Source organism: Kogia breviceps, chromosome 2 (genome assembly GCF_026419965.1).
Source record: "Kogia breviceps isolate mKogBre1 chromosome 2, mKogBre1 haplotype 1, whole genome shotgun sequence".
Lineage (NCBI taxonomy): Eukaryota > Metazoa > Chordata > Mammalia > Artiodactyla > Physeteridae > Kogia > Kogia breviceps.
The window spans coordinates 106,359,919-106,373,690 of NC_081311.1; the positions used below are offsets into that span (position 1 = coordinate 106,359,919).

The 13,772-nt window shown below is 42.5% G+C and overlaps 1 protein-coding gene across 3 annotated transcripts in view; it reads left to right on the top strand.

Moving 5' to 3' along the window:
• The window catches only part of MGAT5 (alpha-1,6-mannosylglycoprotein 6-beta-N-acetylglucosaminyltransferase), a 389,028-nt gene that overhangs the window by 238,479 nt on the left and 136,777 nt on the right, over window positions 1-13,772 (top strand). For all 3 annotated transcript variants that reach the window (XM_067025906.1, XM_067025907.1, XM_067025908.1), the window contains 3 exons: window positions 7,207-7,278; window positions 9,575-9,736; window positions 13,414-13,583. In XM_067025906.1, the coding sequence (XP_066882007.1) occupies window positions 7,207-7,278; window positions 9,575-9,736; window positions 13,414-13,583 (404 nt within the window). The remainder of the gene's footprint in view (window positions 1-7,206; window positions 7,279-9,574; window positions 9,737-13,413; window positions 13,584-13,772) is intronic.

Here is a 13,772-nt window from a genome sequence, read left to right on the forward strand (position 1 = left end):
AGAAAATATATGGATAGATTGGGAGTTTGGGGTTGACATGTACAAACTGCTATATTTAAAATAAAATGCCTTACATGGAAAAAAGAAAAGAAAATACATGGGCCTGATTGCCTATCTGGATCCAACACCTACCTGTGTGGCCTGGAACATTCCCTTGAGTTTTCAGACTGGTTTCTCCCCACTGAAGTCAAAGTAAAGCCTGCCCTGCTTCCCTCAGGGTATTTTGAAAGGTTCTAATGAAAGGATGGAAATAGATAAGTGTCACTTAAATGGAAAAGAGTATCCTTACCATGAATATCTTAAGTACTCAAGTCATGTCTTTGATTTTGTTTACTGTGTAAACAAGTAACCATTGAGGACCTGCTGTGTGCCAGGGCCTCCACTCCAGGCTGAGGAAACAGGCCAGCTGAAGTTTCTGTCCTCAAGGAGCTTACATTCAGATGGGACAGCAATTAGTAGTCAACCCATGGGTCAGATAATTTCCACATGTGGTAGGTATGCCGAGGAAAAACAGAGTAAGGAGGTAGAGTGGCCAGGGAAGGCTTTTCAGAGGAGAAGTTGGAGCATAGTGTGGCAGGGAGGGAGGGAGGGAGGGAGGCAGGCAGGCACAGGAACTCTGGAAGGAAGAGTGTTTCAGGTAGCGATAGCACATGCAGAAGTGCTGACGTATGGGGTTACCAGGTAAAATACAAGATTCCCAATGATAATGAATTTCAGGGAAAGAGTGTTTTATTTAATTTTTAACTGTGAGTATATGACAAATACTGCATGCAACATACCAATAAGAAAAATCATCCTTTGGGGCTTCCCTGATGGCTCAGTGGTTGAGAGTCTGCCTGCCGATGCAGGGGACGCGGGTTCGTTCCCCGGTCCGGGAAGATCCCACATGCCGCGGAGCGGCTGAGCCCGTGAGCCATGGCCACTGGGCCTGCACATCGGGAGCCTGTGCTCCGCAACAGGAGAGGCCACAACAGTGAGAGGCCCGCGTACCGAAAAAAAAAAAAAAAAAAATCATCCTTTGTCTGAAATTCAAATTTAACTGAGCATCTTTTCCCCTCCCCTCACAAACCTGGCAACCCTCCCGAGGAAAGAATGAGCCTGGCGTGTGTTTGGACTTGGAAGGGAGTTCTTTGGGGGATGGGGATAGTGAGGCAGGCAGCGTAAGGTTGAGGATAAATTTTGGGTTTTATTCTGAGGGCGAGGAGAAGCCACTGAAGGGTCTGAGTTAGTGTAGGATGTAATCCACTTTAGGCTTTGAAACATTCACCCCTGCTGCGTGGAAGAGACATCAGGGTCGAGGGCTGCAGGCAGGGAATTACCATCACTTTCATGGCCTTTCCAGCACTGCCCTGCAATAGGAGCAGAGTAAACCCTTTCTAAAGGATTTTGTAGAGAAGATCTAGGGGCTCATACTCTAATATCAAAGGCTGGACTGTGCTCGTAGGACTGCAGGAACCACATGTCTGGCTTCTCTGCTAAGTGTACGGTCCTGTGCAGGACAGACAGCACTTCCGTCCCCAGCTGTGGGGCTGCCCTGCACCTCTGTCTTTATCTGTCATGATGAGCCTTGCCCAGAGGATTATGTGGAGACCGAAGGACATGATGTGTGTGAAGCGCTTTTCCTAGTGCTTGGCTCCTGGCATATTGTCGCTTTTCTTCCTCGTCTCCTATTCACCCCACAGGCACAACCTTTCCTAATAAGCAATTTGGCCCAAATATTCGTCATCTCAGGTGTTTGATGGAGAGGATGAGCCCAGATAGCAGAACCACTCACATGTGTGGACATCCTTTACCATGTGCATTTCCTGTTCAAAACTTTAGACGGGGGTGTAGGCCAGGGGGTGGTATGGAGTGGGGTAAAGAAGTCTTTTTTAAAAGCATGCCCCTTAATGAGTAACTACATTTGATATGTCATCAGTTCAACAAATATGTGTGGATGTATATATGTGTGTATCATCAGTGGATCAAATGAATATAGTCAATGGTATCCTTTTGGTATGTAATCGACTATCCTGACAGGATGATGTCCAACCATCTTTTTCAGATCTTATAGCTAATAGAATTATTAAGAGGTCACCCAAGCCAGCACCTTCATTTTGTAGATGAGAAAACTTGAAAGTCAAATGGTTTAAGGCTATCCCCCTAGTTGTTTGTGGAGTTGGGCATAGAATTCATTTTGGTGGGTTCCACATTCAGCAGCTCTCTTATCCTTGCCCTTCACTGAGCTTGGCCTTTAAGGTGGCTCTGACATGTCCTGGTCCAGGAACCAACAGATCTCAGTCATCACCCAGCCCTGCTGTTCACTAGTGAGTGGACCTCGGCAAGTTCTCAGCCCCTTTAAGCCTTGCTTCCCTCACTTGTAACCTGGCAATGGTACCCACATCATAGGGCACTTCAGGGGATTAAATGATGGGATGCAGTCAAGTTCATTTGTTTTTTTCCCTGAACTGTATGTAATGCCTTTAAAACTTATTTGATTAAGAAATGTTCTTTGTAAAAAAAAAAAAAGTCATAATATGAAGATTCACATAAAGAAGAAAATGCAAGGCACCCATGACACCAATATCCAGAAGTAACCTCAGACTTTTCTTATGCATTTTGCTCATTTAGGTTTTTTTTAAAGCAGATCTTTTTTTTTTTTTTTTTTTTTTTAATGCATGTGTTGGGTCTTCGTTTCTGTGTGAGTGCTTTCTCTAGTTGTGGTGAGCAGGGGCCACTCTTCATCGTGGTGCGCGGGTCTTCTCACTGTCACGGCCTCTCTTGTTGTGGAGCACAGCCTCCAGACGCGCAGGCTCAGTAGTTGTGGCTCATGGGCCGAGTTGCTCCACAGCATGTGGGATCTTCCCAGACCAGGGCTCAAACCCATGTCCCCTGCATTGGCCGGCAGAGTCTCAACCACTGCGCCACCAGGGAAGCCCGCTCATTTAATTTTGGTTGCACTTACTCTAGGAAAAAAACAGCATGAAATTCTATATGTCAGTGATCCATTAAAGCAAAACCTTTCACATTAAGCATGAGAGAAGAGGCCATAATGGAGTCTGATTATTATTCTTTCAAAAGAACAGAACATTACTACAGAGAGTTAGGCCAGTTACACCAAAGTACACACATATATACGTTAAATCTACTCATTTTTGCTATAATTTTATTGCTTCTTTTCCCCCTTTAAATTCCAACTCAAGCTATAGGAATCTCTATAAGCAGTTTCCTTTTTCTTAAATGTAATGAATTGTCCATCCTACGGAACTTGAAAGTAAGTATGACCTACCTGAGGTCTGTTTAGGAACTTTGCTTTTATTTACACTGTATGTGATGAAGCTGCAAAACCTTTTCAGATCAAAGAAGTTTAAATCATTGGGAGGAGGAATGTCAAAAATAAAATTGGTTAATTTTAGATCTTCTTGCTCAAGAAAAGTGATTCATTGTGCCCTCTCTGTGGAAGATGCCTTAATGTTCCAAAGGTCTAGCCTGGCTGGTCTTTTCTGTTTCTGCTGCCTCTTCATTTTGTAGCCTGGGTCCAGTGCGCTAAAAAGATTAGTTCCTATAAAACTTTTCTTTAAAAATAAATTTATTGATTTATTTTTAGGTGTGTTGGGTCTTCGTTTCTGTGTGAGGGCTTTCTCTAGTTGCGGCGAGCGGGGGCCACTCTTCATCGCGGTGCACGGGCCTCTCACTGTTGCGGCCTCTCCCGTTGCAGAGCGCAGGCTCCGGACACGCAGGCTCAGTAGTTGTGGCTCACGGGCCCAGCCGCTCCGCGGCATGTGGGATCTTCCTGGACTGGGGCACGAACCCGTGTCCCCCGCATCGGCAGGCGGATTCCCAACCACTGCGCCACCAGGGAAGCCCCCTGTAGAAGTTTTGCCTTCACATCGATGGTTAACAGAGTCATGGTTCTGCTCCTCTATCGAGTGTTGTGTTCATGTTGCCGTGAACTCAGATGATTTTCAATTTTGAGACTTACTGTGGTGATTTGTGGACTATTTTAAGTCTGTCCAGTCCCTTCCCTGGCAGAGGGCTTGATGGAGGACTTGCCAGCCTGCAGGAGTCAGGTAGAGGTCAGGGTAGACACTGAGAGGGTCCAGTGCCACAGATCCTGTCCCAGGGAGAGCACCAAGGTCACAGCTGGAAAAAAGCACAGCCAAGGCAGTAGATGAAGCAGGATGACCACAGGCAGACATAGGACGACACTAGGGTTCTGAGAGCCAGGAAAAGAGACGTTAAGAATGAGTTGAAAGAGAAGAGCCTCCTGAGCAGGAAGACAGTGGGCTCATTCTGGGGTCCAGCTTTCTTGGCAGGATGCTGTGCCGGATGGTTAGACTCACTGAAGGAGCCACGGTAGATCAGACAAAACAGTTAGGGATGAGGAGGTTGAATTATTAGCCCTGAGCAAGATTTTCCCTGAGTGTTATTGACTATGTTCTGATTTAGGAAAATGTTGCTCATTTGAGGGCTGTTTGTTTCAGTAGGAGGAATTATTGGCGGTGCTGGCTTTCTTCCAATCCTGGTAATCCTCGAGGTTTCAGAAAGAAATGTGTTTTGTTTCTTTTTCCCCTTCTCCCCGTGGAGTAATTGGTTTATGTATAATTTAATTATTTTGTTAACCAGTTATTCTATCACTGCTTACAAGAACAGCCACCCTAAAAACCCACCCTACTCCTGTGTCAAGATGTTCAGAATTGGTTTTTCCTCCATTATGAGTTAATATGTAACGGTAAGATTTCTTGCTAAAGCTAAAATAGGTAGACTCCATTTTCCATTCTTTCAGGGATGCCCTTGAAATCTTACCCAGTCTTATCCAGTGATTTAAAGTAAGAAGAACTGAGATAAAGATCAGTTTCAAAGAGGAATTAAAGTCTTGGTACTTTAGAAGATCACCTTGGACTGTATTTTCATGAGAGTAAATTTCAGAAGATTCTTCTAAGGGCAGAGGAGTGAATGTACTCTCCTTTATCTGACCTCACTAATGTCTCTCCTTTTGGTTGATTTTCTTTATTCATAGTCGTGTTTCATCTCATGCTCTTCGTGAGGACATTTTTTATCCTGACATGCTGCTGTGTACATTTTGTTATTTATTTAGTGTGGGGTTGACTACAGATCTATACCCTGCTTGCTCATCCTCATGCTTTTTTCTGTGCAGTGGAAGGTCTCACAATCAGGTCTACAATCCATTTGAAGCCTTCATGTTACAAATATGCTTTAAAGCACTATCTTACTGAGTCCATTTACAAAAATTTAATTTGAATTAAATAATTCAGTCTGGCCTGAGAACACAAGACACACGTGTGTAGTGCTGCTGGGACCAGCCGAGGCTTCATCCCCTTGGATGCTTCTTTTCTGCTGCTTCTCCCTCACTTTTCTCATTTGTGTCAATAGTGTACTTTTCCTTGATGATTTTGCCTTTCATGGTGTTGTTGCTGTATAAGGGCTCAGTATTTAGACATAGGCATTCCAGGTAAGTTAGTATTTTCTTTTCTTTATGAGTAAAAACCACTGCAACTTTTCTTATGAGGAGTCCTTTTGAGTCTCTGAAGTCATTCACAAATATGGTCAAGTCTGATTTCACTCCACAAAAAGAAAAGAGAATATTGTGTCCTTTTCCTATCCAGGAATTCCACCCTCCCCCAAGCTTTTGCCCTCTGCTTGTTACTTTCAGATCATTTGCAGTGGCAGAGGGCTTTTATGCAGATTGCCCAATTATTTCGGGTCCTAGTCAAAATCACCTTGCTTTAAGAGGTATTTTCTAGAGTAGTGAAACTGCTTTGTTTCTTTGAAAACTCACGGGGGAGCCGGAGGGCCAACCAACTTGTGTGACTGTGCCTTGCTGACCCAGGAGCTCTGACCTCACACACATCCCTGCCTCCCTGGTGACCCTCCAAGGATGCCCCACCCCACCCCCACCCCCTACCCCCACCCCTACCCCCCACCGTCTTGCACTCTTCATTTTTTTAAAAAAAAAAGATGTTGGGGGTAGGAGTTTATTAATTAATTTATTTATTTTTGCTGTGTTAGGTTTTCGTTTCTGTGCGAGGGCTGTCTCTAGTTGTGGCAAGCAGGGGCCACTCTTCATCGCTGTGCACGGGCCTCTCACTATTGCAACCCCTCTTGTTGCGAAGCACAGGCTCCAGACGCGCAGGCTCAGTAGTTGTGGCTCACGGGCCCAGTTGCTCCGCGGCATGTGGGATCCTCCCAGACCAGGGCTCGAACCCGTGTCCTCTGCATTAGCAGGCAGATTTTCACCCGCTGCGCCACCAGGGAAGCCCCCACTCTTCATTTTTATAGGTCCACCTGGCCACAGAAACATTATTTTCAGCACCTGTTTATTAGCCATCTTTAATAACCTCATATATTAATAAATGGGTGACATGCTATCTTGGAATTATATGACCAGTTTTGGCAAAGAGGTCAGACATCAGTATCGCTCAGTGCATTTTTCATTTACTAGAAAGTGTGAATTTGCCTAATTTTCTTTGGTAACCTTTGTCAAAGTCATTCCTGTAAAATCTGGCACTTCCCCTTTCTTTTTCCTCCTCCCCCAGCTCTCTAAACTCCGGTGCGTTGACAGAACGCTCCATCTTCCAGAATGGCTCTCACAAGATTGCTGAGGGATTTTTATTTTTTCTTTCATCTCTGTTTCCAATAGGTTTCATCGCCCTGTTCCTTGCGTTAGTGTGAAGTGAACAGCCAGAAAATGAGGGGAAGCCTTGATCAGTTAGCCTTAAACTCTCAGTTGCATTCCTAATTTGGAGATACATGATGGAGTTCTGTGGCTCAGATGCCTTGATGTTTCCTTGCCCGTCACACCACAGCAGATAACGAGTCATTCCTGTCCTCTTGCTAAATAGTACAGAGGTACCTTTGCATTCCCATTCCCTGGCAACAGTGTTCAAGTTTTTTCACTTTCTGCTGCAAGACCCCCCTCTCCTGTGTAGAAGTTTGAGGATTAAATGATTAAGGAATCAGTCACTGTGAAGTCTTTGAAGGACAGATGTGACATGTCATGCTATGTTCCTTGGGATTTTGGCTGATTATTGTTTCATCTGAGAGGGGCCCTGCCTCTGGATTGCTAGCTAAAAGTGTGGGAGTCTGACCGATAATAGTAATAACCCACTTCCTGTGTACCAGGAGCTGTGCTTGGAGCTTTGCACAGACATTAATTCATTTACAGATGCACCAGCATACTTAGTGTCTCTGATTTCTATTTTTCAGGTTGAAAATTGGTGTCCTCATTTACCTTGGAGAGCAAAAAATCCCTATGAAGAAGCTGATCGTAATTCATTGGTAAGTGATTTTGGAAACCTCTTACTAGGCTTGTGATTTGAGTATGATGCCAAGTGATGCATGTGGAGTCTTCTGCCAGCTGTAATCTGAAATAACGGTAAACTGAAGAACTTCTATCCCCAGCCCTGTGGAAGTCTGAGTGACCAAATCAGTCAACCGGTTAGCATATGTTTATTTATTGAGCAGTTCTCTGAGGATTCCTACGTGATAGGCTACTGATATGAATAAGACCTGGTGCCAGACGTGGAGGCGCCCAGTGATTTAATAATGAGGGTGATGGTTGTAAATAATGACTGTGTCAACACTGAAACATAGGCCCATGGAAATTAATAAAGAAGTGGCGATCTCAGCCTGCATGGGTCGGGAGAGCATGTAAAGAGAAGATGACCTTGGAGTTGAATTGAAAGCGATGAATGAGTTTATAGCAAGTCAAGGAGAGAAAGATGTCTCTGATGGCAGGGGGAAAGGTGCCTGTACAAGAGCCTGGCATTTTCAGGGAGTAGAGCCTGGTTCAGTGGAACAAGGCCATAGGGGTTTGGATGAGCTGGAATGAAGACGAAATGGGAAAGGTAGGTAGGGGCTGTGAAAAGTTTTGTATTCAAAGCTCAAGTCTTTATTCTTCACCCCAGGGATCAGCTAATTTTTTTCTGTGACAGGCCAGATAGTAAATATTTTCATCTTTGCAGGCCAGATCTCTGTTGCAACTACTCAGTTCTGACCTGTGGCGCAGGGCAGCCCTAGGCAATGTGTAAGTGAGTGGGCGTGACTGTGTTCTGATAAAACTTTAAGTAGAAGAACAGGCAGTGAGGGGGATTTGGTCCAAGAGCCAAAGTTTGCTGAGCCTCGCTTAGACCATGGGATTCTTGGGAAACTGTTGAGTCAAGGACATGGTCAGATGAGTGTTAGAATGAACTATAGTAACTGCTGAAAGATGGATTTCGTGAATGTTTTATTTAGATGTTAGATGAAAAAAATACTAGTGTTATTATTTTTCTCTGTTATTTCAATTGCTGGTTGCATCCACCTATCTTAGAAAAATAGTCTTCCTGACTTTTAAGTTATTTTGGCTTGAATTTCAATTTCTGACTGTGTTGGGTCTTTGTTGCTGCACGTGGGCTTTCTTCTAGTTGCAGTGAGCGGGGGCTACTCTTCGTTGCAGTGCGTGGGCTTCTCATTGCGGTGGCTTCTCTTATTGCGGAGCACGGGCTCTAGGCATGCGAGCTCAGTAGTTGGGGCTCGCGGGCTCTAGAGCGCAGGCTGAGTAGTTGTGGCGCACAGGCTTAGTTGCTCCGCGGCATGTGGGATCTTCCTGGACTGGGCCTCAAACCTGTGTCCCCTGCATTGGCAGGTGGATTCTTAACCACTGCACCACCAGGGAAGCCCTTTTGGCTTGAATTTGAAATTTTATTCAGTTACTATAGGAAAATGGTATTCCTGGCTTTTAAATTCCTTAGAAAATAATAGACTTTTGTTTGTTTGGATTGGGACAAAATTAGAGGATGAGCATTTATTTCTCTACTTAACTTTGTGGACAGAATGAGGCTTTTTGGCAGCCTACACAATGGCAGGTAACCTGTTAAGAATTGACTTCAGTTTTCCCAGGAGTCTGCTACCCTGCAGTAGATCAAGGGGCCAATAAATTCGGGTGCAGAGAATTTCAAGGTGTATCGAGCACATTCACTGTAAAATATGCATTTTTGACGTAGTTCAGGGCTTTGCAAGTCTGTGCTGCCTTTCTCCACTTCTGATTTTTCTAAAAAATTTATTTATTTATTTATTTATTTATTTTTGGCTGTGCTGGGTCTTCGTTGCTGTGTGAGGGCTTTCTCCAGTTGTGTCAAGCGGGGGCCACTCTCCATCGCGGTGCGCGGGCCTCTCACTATCGTGGCCTCTCTTGTTGTGGATCCCAGCCTCCAGACGCGCAGGCTCAGTAGTTGTGGCTCATGGGCCTTGTGGCTCACGGGCTTAATTGCTCCGCAGCATGTGGGATCGTCCCAGACCAGGACTCGAATCCGTGTCCCCTGCATTGGCAGGCAGATTCCCGACCACTGCGTCACCAGGGAAGCCCCGCTTCTGATTTTTTAATGATATCCCTTATGGCAGATGGCAGTCAAGAGGGCTTTGCCTCAATTTGCAGTCCTGGGAGCTTCAAGCAAAGCTGTTTAGCAGACCAGACTTTTGAAGCCCTGTGTTTAATTGACTATCTCTTTCAAGTTTTGAAACGTCACATCATGAAAACCATTATGCTTTTGGACTTCTTATCTTCTACTCATTTTTATTAAATTTCTGTTTCTAGGCAGAAATTCGTACGGATTTTAATATTCTCTACAATATGATGAAAAAGCATGAAGAATTCCGATGGATGAGACTACGGATCCGGCGAATGGCTGATGCGTGGATCCAGGCAATCAAGTCCCTGGCAGAGAAGCAGAATCTTGAAAAGAGAAAGCGGAAGAAAGTGAGTTTCTGATTAATTCACTTCGGTTGGATGCCAGTTTTCTTGAAAATTTGATTTTCGTGGAGACAAGACTAAGAGAAATGTCATGTCTCAAATGATATTCCCTCAGGGTGAATCAGTGCAGTCTCTTCCTGTACAGCCATTTTTTGGGCTGTCCTTTTCCCCAGTTACAATAATTATACTTAGCAGGAACTGGCACACATGTTTCTTGGGTGAAGCCAAGCAGAATATCTGCTTATACGATTTTGCTCTGAACCCTCTGACTCTGTCTCAGTGGCATCAGGAAATTTAATTCTCTCTTCTTTACCCAAATACAATCTTGAAGAACTTCCTGTTTACATCATCATGACAATTTTATATTCTTGGTATTTGTCAGCTCTGGGAATTGGGCAACTAACTGGTGAGTTTCATTGCTGTTGTGTTTGGTGGTGCTTCTGCTTATGTTTCTGAGAGAGAGATACTATGAGTTAAACGTGAGCCAATTTGTTGTGAAGCTCATGAGGAGATGCTTGGGAAACCTCTGTAATATCCCTGAGCATGAAGATCTTATACCCTCTTAGTTATACATCAAGCGGCCATGACTTTAGATTAACTATTCTGATGAAGAATAAACGAGAAAAGTAAACAATCTGTTCCCATATCTAAAAATCAATGAAAAATGAATTTGGTATTCATAATTTGACTAATTTGATACCTTTGGGGCTAAAATACAGATACACTTACAGAACCCCAAGTCACAGTTTAATGAGTCAGTCTTGCTTAGATCCCTTGAGTTTATGGGACAGCAGGACCAGACATCCTGGCATCAAATAGTCCTCCAGGAAAGAGTATGTGGTCATAGATCCAGGTGAGCTATGAAAAGAAAGAGTAATTTCTATATAATCCTCTGCAGTTATCTCCAGGATGTATTGTTATGTGAAGACATGGTAGGTAGAGAATAGTGAAGATTATTTTTAAAAGGAAGAAGGAATTTATCTATATATCTGTATCTACACCTACATGTGTACCTATATATACATATACACACACATATATACCCATATATAATGTATATATGATATACATATATGCTTCTTGCTCAGATTTTTTAAATGGAATAGCAAAGCATGCAATTAAAAATAAAGGAGATTGGGCTTCCCTGGTGGCGCAGTGGTTGAGAATCCGCCTGCCGATGCAGGGGACACGGGTTCGTGCCCTGGTCTGGGAAGACCCCACATGCCGCAGAGGTGAGCCATGGCCGCTGAGTCTGCGCGTCCGGAGCCTGTGCTCCACAACGGGAGAGGCCACAGCAGTGAGAGGCCCGCGTACCCCCCCCCCAAAAAAAAGGAGATCGATGGTGGTAATGATTGCACGGCAGTGTGAATGTACTTAATGCCACTGAACTGTACACTTAAAAATAGTTAAAATGGTAAAGCTTATGTATGTTTTACCACTATAAAAAAAGGTCTAATAAGGGGAGTCAGAGGGGATAGTGTCGAGGCAACAAGTATAGAAACTAGACTTCGCTGAATAGATCTTGCTTTTTGTAGATTTGACCCTGGAATCATTTTACTTAAGTGTAAAACAATTTAATTACCAAAAAAAAATCATAAGGAAAAAATAAAGCAAATGGACTGACCACGTGTCCCCTTTTACTCTAAGCACACAGAGAAGGGCTCTTCTTAGTGACTTCAGAGCACAGTACTTTGAATATTTCTGATGGGATATCACAAATGATTTAAAAAACTGCAAAAATACCTGAAAACAGTTTTTCTAATCTGTAAGAGGTGGTGGTGTTGATGTTCTCCTTCCGAATCCATTATGTGTATTGGAATAAAGCAAATTAGCAATGATGTTAGTGTCCCAGAGAAGTGGAAATTTCAGTGTGGGAGAGAGGAAGTAACAGATGTGAGATGGATAATGTTATAAAAACGGATAAAGCTGCTGTAATCCTGGGTTTGAATTGGAAAAACCAGTGTGAACTCATGATTATTTTTATCCTTGAAGAAAAATAAATTTTCTAGCTATGTCCACTGAAAAGGCCTATAAACAGTGATCATCTAGAGTATGCTAGGCACCAGACTTTGATCTTTAAATACCATTTTCACTATATGATCTAAAAGGTTCTTGGAAAAATGGCTGATTAAGGCCTGAGACAGACATTGTACAAGATGAGCTTGGAACACCTTGTCGTGTCAGAGAGCAAAGAAACTATCAAAGACCACTAGGATTTTGTCAAAGAACTTAGAAGCCAACTTTAATAGTCTCCCATTGTCCAAGATGGCACAATTTGGCAATCAGTAAGAATAATAACTGCAGTTATTGAAACACATCAAATATACTTATATTAATGATTTTATAATGATATATATATATATTTAAAATCCTCATTGGTCATCATTAGAGTACACTAAAGAACAAATTAGTTATTTTGAAAACTGTTAAGTAAAAGGAAAGAATCAAGTATCTACCAGGTTTTTTCTATGTAAGCTGTCCTTCGTGAGGGGGTAGTTTCTCTTTATAGAAGTATTACAGCGAATAAATGCAGAAGGAATGATAGAATATCACCATTTGCAACCCCTAATGGATTATTGCATCTAGTTACTGATCATCAGTAGCTGCTAACATCACAAAACAGAAACACCCAGATTTTGTTCTCACTACTGGAAGTATACGGCACCACCTGTGAAGTAGTGTTGCCCCAAAAATCAAATACAAATTTGATCCTGGCTGCAGAACTGATTACTAATTTACCATAAACCCAGGGGACAGAAGAATCTGTTACACAGTCAGCAAAATCTAGAGTGTGAGAGACTCTATTGGAAATACAACCCAATTTCTTTGACAAATAAATTACAAGCCTCTATCGCCCCAAAAAATATAATCGGGCACCACTGTAGGTTAAAGAAGAGATGTATGAGGCATTACAATTTGTGCACTTTGACTTCTGACTCAACCAACTGCTCTTGAAAAAAATAAGTGACAATTGAGCAAGTGTATAGACTAACTGGGTATTGGATGATACTAAGGATTTAATAGCTATGTTAGGGGCATTGGGGTGATGTTAGGGTTATGTTTTTTAAGTGAAAGTTTGTTTCTTTTAGAAATTCCAACTGAACTATTTACAGATGAAAGAATGGGCTGTCTAGGATTTGCTTCAAGATAAGCTAGAGAGGTTGGGAGAAAATGAGGGATGTACATTAAATAAGACTTGTCAGGAGTTAATCATTGTTGAAGTTAATAATTGTTGAGTACAGTGGAATTGACTATATTGTCATGTCTGCTTTTGTTAGTGTTTGAAATTTTCCGTGTTAAAAGCTTAAAGATATTCCAGCTGTGGAAGAAAAGCCCAATATAGTTAAAAGATATTTTATTGTACTACTTGATTCTCCTTTAATTCCGATTTTCCAAATGTACTCCACTTTTGGAAAGTAGGATTATCTGTCCCTACCTCACACTCATAGCCATACCAAATGCAGTAATGACTTTATTTCTCTAAAACAACAATGAAAAATCATTTCCTTCCTTTCTCTGTACCTTCTAGAAAAATTGTTTACCCCATGTTGAGATTTCATTAGAACGTAAACATGACTTTGGAATTGGTGGTGGCTTTTTGGTAGGTTACTGTGGAGTTTGTACTTTGTCCGACGGGAATCAGTATGTGCCTCTTTTTTTTTTTTTTTTTTTTTTTTTTTCAGGTCCTTGTTCACCTGGGCCTCCTGACTAAGGAATCTGGATTTAAGATTGCAGAGACAGCTTTCAGTGGTGGCCCTCTTGGTGAATTAGTTCAGTGGAGTGATTTAATTACATCTCTGTACTTACTGGGCCATGACATTAGGATTTCAGCTTCACTGGCGGAGCTCAAGGAGTAAGGAGATTATTTTTCAATTTTAAAATCAGAATACAAAAAAGAAATTGTAAACTCTTAAAGCCCTCTATTGGTGTGTAATTTCTTGTGGAGGAAAATGAAAGTGATGATTCACGAAACAGGAGATAAGAAGATTATTTTCAGAAGCTAAATACATACACTGTGAAAAGGCTAATATGTTTTCATTGT